Raw genomic sequence first — 12,160 nt, forward strand, 5'->3', positions numbered from 1 at the left:
GTGCAGCCACTTAATTTAAAACCACAACATACTCCCGGCGAATTAGAACAACAGAAATTTGAGCACAGCTCCTTGCTAAACTCAGCCTGATGTGGTTTTGTGATGCTAGGCACGTTATTGTAGTGGTAATAACAGATCACTGGGCTTGTTTTAAAGATGTAGCAGGTGAGCAGTTTGCTGAGGCACTCACTGAAACAGTTCACTTTGGGGAAGCAGCCAGGGTGCATTAGGTTTCCAGCAGGGAATACGCCCCAGCTCAGCCCCCTCTCTGTATACGGTATGTGCTATCCAAAGTTTTCATATCCACACAGACAGAGCTGTACTGTCGTTTCCAAGAAACATTATTTTTACAATTCTTTTAAAGAAATACAGGGAAAGTGTAGTGGGAAGTATAACAGCAGCACAAATACCTTTTTGAAAGAGAGCACACTTTTTCAGGCTTGCCATCCCTTCTCCTCCTGCTTCAGCTTGCACCATGTTAATCCCAACAACTTTCTGCATAGAAAAGGTTCTCCTAAACACAAGTCCTTCAAGATCAAGTCCTCTGTCATGCCAGGCAGGAACTACTGGCGCTGCTGAGTCAGGAAGTCTCATTTAACATCAGCACATCTGGGCACACCTTATCAACCCCTTGGGCAGCTGTGTCCAGTGACGAGACAGACTCAGAACTACCTGTCCCTGACCCAGCACACAGGTAAAAACTGAGAGCAGAATGCAGGGCAAGAAGAACCTCAGTTCCAACTTTCCCATGACACAAGACATCCCCTCCTTGTCCCCTAACATTTCAGTGCTACTCTTTCTTCTCCTGAAACCTCACTAATGTTTTCCAAAGCTCCTTCCCAGCTTTCACAAACAGAAGGAACCTACATTTTGTGTGCAGGGACTGCAGACAGACTCAAGCCAAGCACTGATCCTTGCTATGATCATCACAAGGATAGAAATGGACAATGGAGCTTTACTCCACTACTCCACAAGCACCTGACATTCAGCCTTTCCTTGTCCCTCTCACTGTTGCTTTTAGCCTTACCTTGTTGTTGACCTTCATCTCAGTTTTCACAGCTGTTTTCCAGTAACAAGTTGCTATTCCTCAACTGTGTTCTTGGGTGACCAGCTTATAAATTACTCCAGCTCACTAGTTAAAAGATTTGAAGAAGGACAAAAATTTATTTCCTACCTTGATCAGTTCCTTGAACTTGGGGTCTTCTTTTGAGTTAGGATCGATCATAGTGCGTTCCTCATTCTCCTCTGTTCAAGTAAAAGGGGAAACCTTAGCGAGATCCACTTCAAATGTGCACTGCTGAAACTGCAACAACTCCTGACCCTGAAGGGGCTTGTCAGCTGATCGAGAAATGGCAGTGCCTACTCATCCTCTTAGCCAGGGGATGTCCCATGACCCAAGTGTCAGGCAATTTTAGAGACACACAGAAAGATAACACAGCCCCACTTCCCTAAACCAGGATTGTTTTCACTGACCTTCCCCTGCTCGGGCCCTGCCATATGTAGAGTGCTTCAGGAAAATCCCTGTCCTCATATGAGGCATGTTCATATTAACACACCAAAAACCCCAGTGGACTACTTTTCTCCTCCTCCTCAGTTTGTGTTTAACTTCTGTTTGAAAACACCTGTCCCAAATTACAGAACCTGGAAGAATATAATGAGCTTAATGCACTACACTCAGTGCAGCTCTGAGATTTGGGCTGAGAGTTTGTGCCTCAACCCTCTGGTTTCCTCAAAACTTGGTCACACATGTGCTCCTGAGTGCAGGAACTCCTTAACCTTCCGTTAAGCTTAAGAGAGAAATTATCCTGCTTTGTATCAGCTGTACTGGTGCATGGGGGAAGAACATAAAAGAGACTTCCCAGGTGTAAAGCCTTCTATTTCTTCTGCTGATGAGATGAAGATGTGTGAGAAGTGCTCTCTAAGGGCCAGAAGGCAGGCCATATGCAATCCTATTTTACTACTGATTGCTCAATTCTTTCTATCAGGACAACAAAGGAAGGGTTTTGGTATGACCACTGGTCAGGCCATTGTCACACTGCTCAGTGTGACCTGGTAGTGACCAGCCAACAGTGACTTTCCACTGCAGTGCCAGACTTCACTGCAGTCAGACGGGAAACATGGCACATCCTGGACACAAGACTGACTACACACTATTTAATAACCAGTATCTAACTGCTTACCTTAGTCTTCACCCACACATTTGGGGTCAGTATTTTCCAGGGCTCTTCATTATTATTAAAAAACAAAAATAAGACCATGCTGTCTGAACACACTCAAAAAATTTCCATAAACCAATGAAAAAAACATGAATTCTTTTGCTGCTTTCCCCCTCTGTTCCTTTAGTTCCTCATTACTGCCTAGGGTGAGTCAGGCAGTCCATCATAAGGAAGTGACACCCACTACACACCCAAAACACTAACCCTGAGCGGGACTTGACCCATAACGGTACATGATTCACCACAGAACTTGGTTAACATTCACTGGTGATCATGTCTTTGCAGGACAGGCCTTCAGCAGTAGTCCTGCATCTCCTAAAGGCATCCACAGCTTTACTGGTATCCAGAAGAAATCACTGGAGACACTCCTGATCCAGACACATCGACACAGAGCAACCAACACTTTGCCTACATCTTAGAAAAAAAGCACTCTGCATTTCCTCCTACTCTCCTAATCAGAAAATCCAAATGGCTAACACTTTTCTGGTTTTAATTTACTGCTTTATTATTTGTCTTGATGTTTGATTTACAGTTTCATAATTAGCTTGCTTCAGCTAATTCTGTAGATTAAGAGACATAAGGCCAGGACAGACAAAAGCAGTTTATTTCAACAAGTTTTAAACCCTTTTTGCTATTAAATTATGCTGTTGCTCTTGTAGGGACTCAGAGGGAGGAAATGGGGATGGACATGGGAGAGAGTCCATAAACCACCTTGCTTGGCACTGCTTTTCAAACTCCATTTAGCCTTTCTAATTTCTAGTCTACAAGTACCATGCAACCTTTTTCAATCATCACTTCCAATCCTCTCACTTCCAGCTGGGCAACCTGCATTCAGCAGTGAAGCCCTGATGTGGGGGCCAGAGTGGCCCCCTTCACAAACCATCTCTGCAGCATGAAAACTTTACCTAATAGTGTGTCTTCTGGATGGATGTCCACGGTGCTTGGGTTCATCGGCGCATTGATGGCATTTTTACCTTCTTCTTGGAGGTCACTCACTGGATAGAAGAGAAAAACCAAAAAGAATGTAATAAATGCACAGTTGGTGTCTATGTAGGGCTTGGGGACGGTGTTCATAATAAGAGACAACATCTGGTAGATCCATTTCAGAACAGGACCACAGTTTATGGCATGAAGAAGTGCAGCCACAGTGGAAAATAAAATTGAAGTAGCATCCTTTTATAGCTTCCTATTAAACAGAGCTACCACACAAGTGGCTGGAAAATTTTAGCAAGAAACCCAATTCTGTGGTAAGAACAAGCTGAGAGTGCTTGTTTCTCCAGAAGGAAGGGGTGGGAGCTTTGCCTGCAGAATGGCCCCAACCTAGAGCAGACATCACAGTGTGAAAACAAACCCCTTTTCTGACAGCATGACCACCACTCATCACCTCCCTTTGTAGCAGCAGAACAGGAGGAACTGCAACTTGCTACTGGCCTTATTAAATCCTCAGAGAATCCCAGGGAGACTTACCAAATAAAGATGAAAAGGTATTTAATTCCAGCGTTGCCACTTGATAGAATAGATGTGCCATGATCTGGTGAACGCAAATATGATTTTTTTTTTTTTTTTTTTTTTTTTTAATTTCAAGCTCATCTTAAACTTACAACTCTCCTTTGGGAAAGTCAGTAAAGCATGCTTCATAAATAAAATGGATGTTAAAATACTTCCCTGCATCCTGCCATATGGAAGGAACTAAACTTGAGGACAAATACTGAAGAGTCCTTCAGTGTTTTCACAGAGCTTGACAGTAAGAAAAGCACCAGCACTGCTGTAACACTTCCACACTCTCCAAGGCACATCTCCCCTTAAACTCAGATAACATTTGTTTTAAGGTGTGATATTGAACTAGATGGATATGAATTAGGAAATCCAAAGAAACCACAACAGCCCCATCTTTTCAGTGACAGTTCTGTGTAAGCATGAACTAAAATGACTTGTGGCAGCATTTGTGGTAGTGCAATCTCCTTTGAGAAGGGTCCAAGTCCCACACTCCTTTCAGAGAAAATCAAGAATTTCCAAATACATAAGGTTTGTTAAGCAAACTTTTCTCAGGAAAGAAAAGAAGGAACAGTTAAATAATGGTCACAGTATCCCTTCAAGCTCTCCCCTTCCAGAGCAGTCACTATTCCCCTTTCCCGCTGGAAAAACAAACCACAGGCTTGTCATTTGCATGCAGTCTGAGAAGGTTACAAAATCCTGCATCAGAACTCGCTGTTTTCCTGCCTAATAGAAGTGGAAAAGACAGAGATTTTACTGCCACAGAGGAGGGCAGGGAAGAAGAATACACTGCAATCCCCACTCCTTCCCTCAGAGAAAACTGGAACAGGTGCTTAAGACAAGTTCACACATTTCTTAATTGCAGTCCCAAGAGGTTACTGAATTCTGGTTCACAGCATGATATTGAACACCACTAAAATCCTCATTATGAAATGCAAGCAGCAAACCCCAGTCTCGTATTACGATACCTGATGGTTTATGCCCCATGGTTCTTGACTGCAAACAGAAAACAATGTCCTCAGGCTGAAATTTAACCTCCTGAATGAAGATGCTGGTAAATAACTTAAAGTACCCCTTTTCTGCATTCCTTCTCATTTTCTTGAAAACGTCCACAAACAAAAAAGTCAGGGAGCAAGAAGGCCTCATGGAGCAGATCAAATCAGCTCTAACAACCCTTACCCAGCCCTGTTTGCATTGCTCCAAACTAGAGCTTTCTCACCCCAACAACTCCTACACTGTGATGCCACCAGGAGGCACAAGACAATTAATGTGGAAACTGAAGTTCGATTTTTAAAACTGTTCTAGGACTGTAAGTGCCCAAACTTCAGTTAAGTCAGACTTATTTAGGAACTACCAGCCTTATTTCTAGATGTAGCACTCTTCATTATCACAGCTGTGCTGTCATTCTGGGAATGCCAAGTATTCAGAAAGTTCAGGGCATCGCTGTTCCCAATGCTCTGCAAATGCAGAGGAGAGCTGCTAAGTTCCTCTGGGCAGTGAATGCATGGCACAGTGTATGCATATGAACAAAATGATGCCAGAATACTTTTAAATGCAACTAAACCAGATTTATTCCCAGAAGCTCAAATAAGGTGATGCACGTACTCTTTTATTTTAATATAAAAATTATCATCTCTACTCTTCCTAACAAAAATACCTTGTTTCTGAGCAATTTACCAAAATGAAAGAAAACATTAATGCAAATTTGTGTATTAAGCCCCCATCCCTCATGCCATGAAGAACCACATAAAACCTTTGTGCTTGTCTTCAGACCTTGTGTAGCTGTGCCAGATCCCATGGGACCAAAACATTCTCTCCTACCTCTGCCAGCAAAGCAAGGCTCTGCCAGCAGAAAGCTTCCCAAAGCTGCCTCCCAGGGAGAGCCCAGCACACCAGGTCCTCATGAAGAGATTCCTGCTACAAAGGAAGTGTTTCCTACCTCCTTTTTTGCGCCTCTTACACAGCAGTCCGGCCATCCCGGCCCCAGCAGCGCAGACAGGCAAAGCCCATGGGGTGTCTGAGCGCTGACGGAGTGGCAGAAACTGGATAAGGGACTGCCACCTCCAGACTGCCAGACCCCCCCTAATTTGGGCACGGTGACACAGGAGTAGGCACTAAGATCAGCTCCCAGCTGCTGGGGACAGGGGGCCAGGAGGGAGGACACAGCACTTGGCCGTGGTCCCAGCCATAATCCCTCCCTGTCCCAAGAGAGCCAAGCGCCTGCCTTGGCCCACCCTGGCTGCCTAAGAGCAGGCACCTCCAGGATAGTATTTTCTGTGCACGGAGCTTCCCAAGAAAGCCACCTGCACCCTCTGGTGAAGGCACAGCTGGGTTTCCACAGCTTGCCCCAAGGAACACACAGGTTCACAGAGGCAGCATGCAGACAGGGACCTGCACTCAGGAACATGAACGTGCCAGGGCATTCCCCTCACCTGCAGCACTCCAGAAACCTTTCACACTGTGCTGGAACAAATGCTGAGGACTTTTTCCCTGCTCACTGCCCCCAGTATTTACTTATCACTGCTGAGCAAAGAAACAGAAGCAGGAACAGGAAACAGAGCCACAATGCTGGAAAGAAAAGAGAACCCACAAATGAGCAAGCAGAGGCAGTTAATAGTCAGGATGGAGCAACAGGTACATTTCTGAGAAGAACCTGACAGGTATTTTAATGCAAATTTACAACAAAGAATGGCTTTCAGCCCATGCTTTCACAAACCCAAAGGTACTGTACAAGATTATGGATATTAACAGATTGGCAAGTGCCAACCTCCTTGACTTGGTACCAGCAGCAGTGGTTTTGCTGTGAGGTTTATACCAGAGCCATCCATGCAAGAGGCATTTGACTGGCAGAGCAGAGCTGTGCTTGTACAACGAGTTATAGTCATAGCAGATCCCACATAAGGTATTACTGCTCCTTCTCTGCCCAGTCACAGAGCTCCTTTCCCCTTCCCCTCCTCACAGGGAACACCTTCCCCCGTGGTGATGGCGCAGTTCTTTTGCTCCCTACCTGAGACCGGTGTAAAACACCTTTCTCTAAAGCCTGATTATTCCATTTCAGAGACCAGTCACTGCAAACCTGCAGCAGGGGAAGGCAGGAAGGGGTAGGACATTGAGAACAGGCTGAAGGAGCATTGCTTAGTCCAGGTTGGCTTTCAGCAAAAACCATATGTTTTCCCCTGAAGTAGAAATTTAAATCCACATGTAAAAGATCACTTCTTTACCAGTCCCCAAAAGCAGCAAGGGTTCCTGGCAGCCCTGCAATATTTTGACAATCTCTTGGCAGTGTCAGCAGTCAACATGATTACGTCACATTGGAAGCTGTGCTGGCCTTTCAAACAGATTAATAGAATGAGCAGATCACACACACACAGAACACAGCACTGTGTCTGTAAGCCGGGCAGGCTGTCCCAGAGCATGGGATTACAGGCAAACTGCACACAGCACAAGCCATTCGCTGCAGAAAGTTGGAAGTGCCACCGGAGCTGTCAAAGATTTCTCAAAGGCCAAGTGACGGCCTTTAAAGTCAGCAGGAGCACTATTAAAAAAAAAAAAAAAAAAAAAAAAAAGAGAGATGCCCCAGCTTTCTCCTTTTTAAAAAAAGAGAAAACTGATATCAGCAGCTTTCTACCTTCACTCTTAATAATTTTTAGTGTAATTTTAAAAGGTATCAACAACAGCACAGTTCACTTCAATCTCTGCCATTTGCAGCCTTGTTATTAAAAAACTGACCACAAGCCCCTGCATCTTACAAAAACAGATGGTAAATACTGCTTAATTTTAGCTCTGGTTATTTCTGACTGCAAGGCCAAATCCCACCCTGCAGAAAGAAGCAGCTGCTGTGACACTGATCCTGAGCTCCTGTGCTTTTCTTTGCATTCAGCCAGTGCCCAGCGCTGCCTGACCACAACTTTTACATGATGCACTTCCATCTCATGATGCAATCCTAACTTTGGAAGCTGTCAGGCTGCTTTGCTGTCCTTGGCTCCACTGCAGAAGATCCCTTCAGGTAACTTCGTCCTCCTCTCTGGTGGGAGCAGCATACGGACAGCAAACATGCAATGCCCAGGTAACTCAAACTGCACAGGAAGCTCCCTTCCTGCCCCCAAATTCCTACTGCTTCCCAAGTTTCCTCCTTCTCACCAGAGCCAAACTGTGAGCAGCTGCACTTTTTCAGACAGTGACTCACCTGCCTGCTACTCATATCCTTATAGTCCAGATCACCACGTGCAAAATAGAAAGCCCACATTCAAGACCATTCTTAGCCCTTTCAGACCAGTGACACAATCCTCATTCACTCACATCTTAGATGAGAACGGGGATACAGGACAAATCCCCCTGGTCAAGCAGCAAATCCTTGCATAAAAGATCAGGTATCAGCTGCAGCTCCCACTTTCCATGGGAGAAGTCAGACCAGAGGGCAACAAGTCCCTGAAGACTCTGCAGTGCCGACCTCTTAACTTGCTCCTCTGCCTATCACAGGCCAACGCAGGCAGCCATGCACACAACAAATTTCCATCTGACAACTAAAACTCTTACAAAAAGTCATCCTCATAACTGCAAGCTTTCTAGGCACATTTAACAAAAGGCACTTTGAATAAATCTCACAATTTCTAAAAAAAACTGATAAGCAGAAAGGTTTCAAAACCAGGCCCAAACACACTGTTACACTGCACTCTTTTTCTAGAGACGAACCACACGCAGCTCAGTCTGCTACTGCATTACTCATCACTGCACATTTACAAAAGGCTCTCCGATCTTTTGGTAGAGGCTGTGGGAGAAAGACAAAGCAGCCATTTAACTATAAGAGAGAATTAATAATCCCAGGCAGATCAAAGGCAAAGACTTGACCAAATCCACATAAAGGCACTGTATCAAGGGACTGCATTCAAAGCAGAACTGTGGTAATAAAGCAAATTATTTATACGCCTCAGCAGACAAGGCACTCACAATGGCCAGACTCTGGTACATAAAGAAATGGAAAGATGTATTAAAAAAAAGGGGAAAAGCAGAGCCAAAGGCAACTTTCAGGAAAGGGCTGTAATAACGCTTTTGGTTTAGTTGCAAAGACCAGGCCACACTTGCTTAAATGGATGTGTTAAAATTTACACAGGTAAGCGATCTATTTTGTGACTGCCAGAACAGAGATCTCCCCTTTATTTTTGCCAAAGGTAAAATATGTATCTAGCATGGTAACAGCATATTCAACACTTGAGCCAGCTGGAAATGTTTACGAGAAGCTTGGGCTCTGTTTTGTTTGCGAGGGTGAAATACTGCTTTTGTATTTTCACAAATGAGAATGTTCTTATCTTTCTAGGGAGTTGTTTGGGGGGTGTCTGTGAAAAGAGGATTTCCATTTTTTGGCAGTGACCTCTGTGATGAAATAGCCAGTATTAACACAGCTTCAGCTGTCCCTGGCCTAGCCCTGCACATGTACCAGCACTGCTGAAAAGAGGCAGAACGGGAACAGGCAGAGATGCAGCATCTTAGGAGAGAGAAGCACTAAACAGAGAGCAGTGGCCATAAGAGGCTTTCAGCATTTGCAGCACTGGAAACTAAACACCAAAGCAATCAACAGCTCTAACACCCACTTACTAATACTGAACTGGGAATCCTTCAAAATTGGTTCTGCAAGCAAGATGCAGGCTTTGACAGAACATACAGAGAGCTATGGAACTAAAGCTGAAAGTCAAACATGGGATTCATCATTTTGCTGTTTCTCATTTCTTTCATTATTGCCCTAAGCCAGTTACGTTGCTGTCTTCATCAGGCACGGATCCATCAGGGCAAAGAGGCACTCAGACTTCATCTTGAGCCCCACCTGCCACTCCCCCCTTCCTTTTGCGGGCATTAGTGGTTCCAGAAGCCACATTATGTCACAGAGTGAGGAAACTGTGTGTCTGAAAACTAGCCAGATAAGAAAGGGAAAAAAAAATAAAGTGAATTTTCACTGTGTGGACATACAAACAGTAATGCTGGGCAAAATTAATTAAAAGAGCCAACCAAAAAGACTCAAACAAACAAAACAAAAACCAACCAAACAAAAAATAAACAAACAAAAAAACCTTCACCCCCACCCAGCAGAAATACAAGTGTGGACAAGAATGGTGCTTTAAAGTATTTGTAAAGTTACACTTAAAAAGGTGATAGATGGACAACTGATAGGATACAAGAGCAGATTACTGACCTGCTGACCTAGTCAGCTCTGCCTCAGTCTCCCTGCATTGCCCTTACAGTGGCAATCCCACAGCTTTGAAAATGGCACATCTTTTTCATCACCTTTTCTCGTGCCTGAGAGGTATAAGTACATTTTTAAGCAGCGACCAGCAAACAGTTCTGACATTCTGTTCTCCCTGCCTGAAATGGAGCAACACTCCCCTCCTCTAAAGTACCTACCCCTTACCCAGCTCTCCTAAGCACTAACATCACACCACAGCTACACAGCTGCTACACTCCAGGACATGCACTTGCTTTGTCCTGAACAGATTGCTTCAATCCCAAAATTTTTGACTGGGAAAAGCCAGGCAAGAACTGAAACTTGAGAGAACCCTAAAAGCAGCCAGGGAAAGCTACACTCCTCCCTCTGCACACAAGCTCTACTTGAAAATGGGGAGAACGTACTTTCTCAGCCTCCCCTAGGCACAACTCCCTCCCTACACAGAAAGGGTCATTTCTCCCCACAAAGTAATGGTGGAGGGTTATGTTCTCCTAAGAACACTGCATGAGCACCAGAACAACTTCCAGCTGAAAGGAGGATGTGGAGTCAAACCTGACATATGAAAGTAGAGGGAAAGACAAAGTCTGGTAAGAAAAGGAAAGGACTGAAGGGGACTTTGGGCTTGTGTCCACTCCGAGTAGAAAACCTTCAAGGCCTTTTCAATTTACTGCCATCCATTCTCCATGAAATACTGTGTTCTCCTAGAAAGTCCTTAGTGTTCTCTCAGACTTTGGTGTACTCCCACAAGCAAAGCTGATGGGCACAAGCAGGTAAAGGAACAGCACCTTCATGTCTAGGAACTCAGCCCAAGATCCCAAAGGAAGCAGGTTGATTTCCACAAGATGCCAAGCACCAACAGGCTCTTTTAGCCAAAAGCAACTTCAGAAACCAGAATCAACTCACTGCTTAAGGTATCCATATTTAATGGGTCCAGTGAAAGCAAACCACCAAGGGAGGGAGAGCATAAGCTGTCAGAAGCAGAGCTAACAGCACTACTCTGGAAGAAAGACACCCAATCCATTCATTCAACTCTTGTCTTCTGCACCATGAAGAAATCTGAGAGAAAACAGCACTTCAGTTTACACCCTCCTACAAGCTCTACCTCTGGATCCCACACACACATCTAACCCTGCAAACTTTATCAAGCAGAACACTCAGCTTCAAAGAAAGTCACTACTGCAGCTCAGGCTAGCACATTTTACAAGTGACCAGCTTTCCATTCCTCCACCAGCTTCCTTCCCCCTCCTCCACATGGTTTGACATTTCATTTGTAGGTAGATATGTGAATGAACCCCCCCTTAGTTATCTGCCCAAACCACTTTTACCTGCCTCGGCCTCCTGCTCTCCCCCTATCCTTCACACAAAGGATGAACAGGTCACCACCACCACCACCACAAGTAATCTACTGTGCAAATATGAGAACATTTTATGCTGCTCACTCTTCTGGACGTGTCATGAGAAGTACAGAGTAACAGACTCACTTCTGAAGGCCCTGATGGCAGGTGAGCAGCAGCAGCAGAAAGGCTCCGTCTTCCACAGCTGACAGCACAGAGCACAGCAGCCAAACTTCAAGGGAATGGAAGGGAGGCTACAGATACGACTTGCATTTCAAAAAAAGCAACTATTTTGCTCGTGCAACATGATTCTGCAGGAAGAACAAGCCAAGATAAATGGTTCTGCCGACCACAAAAAGTGCACATGCCTCATTGCTGCAGCTGCCCAAATGTCACCCAAAAAGACAAGGAAAACCCTGAAAAACACTCACATACAGCAACTCCATTTGCAACACACACACTGAGAGTTTGGGACAGGCCATGCTCCAAACTAGAAGCTTTACCCTGAACACTCAACACACAGTTTTCAGTGTACCATATCCCGAGGTTGGTCATGCCCAGCTCTACCCTTCCTGTGTCCTACCTGCACTCAGGGCAGTAAAGCAGTGTATTAAAACTGAGATGAAAATCTGTGGAAGTAAATGCTATAAAATGTAGGGAGTTTTTCTCAATGGTTTCCAGACATGTCATATGGGGAAATTATTTTACTTGTTGCTTTGAGCATCAGAGGAGCCTGTCAAGACAAGCACTTCAGTGAAAAGCACTACAGACATCACAGTAAAAGTCTGGAACTCAGACCCCACAGTCAGATAAAAGCCAGTCCGTGAAGGGAAGGTACAGTGGACATAGTGGCTGCCATAAAAGCATTTAAATCTTTAACTCTGCCAGGTAAGAAATAAGAA

General features: G+C 44.7%; 1 protein-coding gene across 2 annotated transcripts in view; it reads right to left on the reverse strand.

Moving 5' to 3' along the window:
* Positions 1-12,160, reverse strand: part of PARVB (parvin beta) — a 55,424-nt gene that overhangs the window by 30,412 nt on the left and 12,852 nt on the right. The window contains exons 1-3 of one of the 2 annotated variants that reach the window (XM_048301493.1): positions 5,650-5,751; positions 3,122-3,211; positions 1,175-1,245 (exon numbers count right to left, since the gene is read on the reverse strand). In XM_048301493.1, the coding sequence (XP_048157450.1) occupies positions 1,175-1,245; positions 3,122-3,211; positions 5,650-5,686 (198 nt within the window). In that variant the 5' untranslated portion in view covers positions 5,687-5,751. Of the gene's footprint in view, positions 1-1,174; positions 1,246-3,121; positions 3,212-5,649; positions 5,752-12,160 lie in introns of those variants that run through there. The other variant, XM_048301492.1, reaches the window with a different exon arrangement.

The sequence above is a fragment of the Corvus hawaiiensis genome, chromosome 4, assembly GCF_020740725.1.
Source record: "Corvus hawaiiensis isolate bCorHaw1 chromosome 4, bCorHaw1.pri.cur, whole genome shotgun sequence".
NCBI classification, from domain to species: Eukaryota; Metazoa; Chordata; class Aves; order Passeriformes; family Corvidae; genus Corvus; species Corvus hawaiiensis.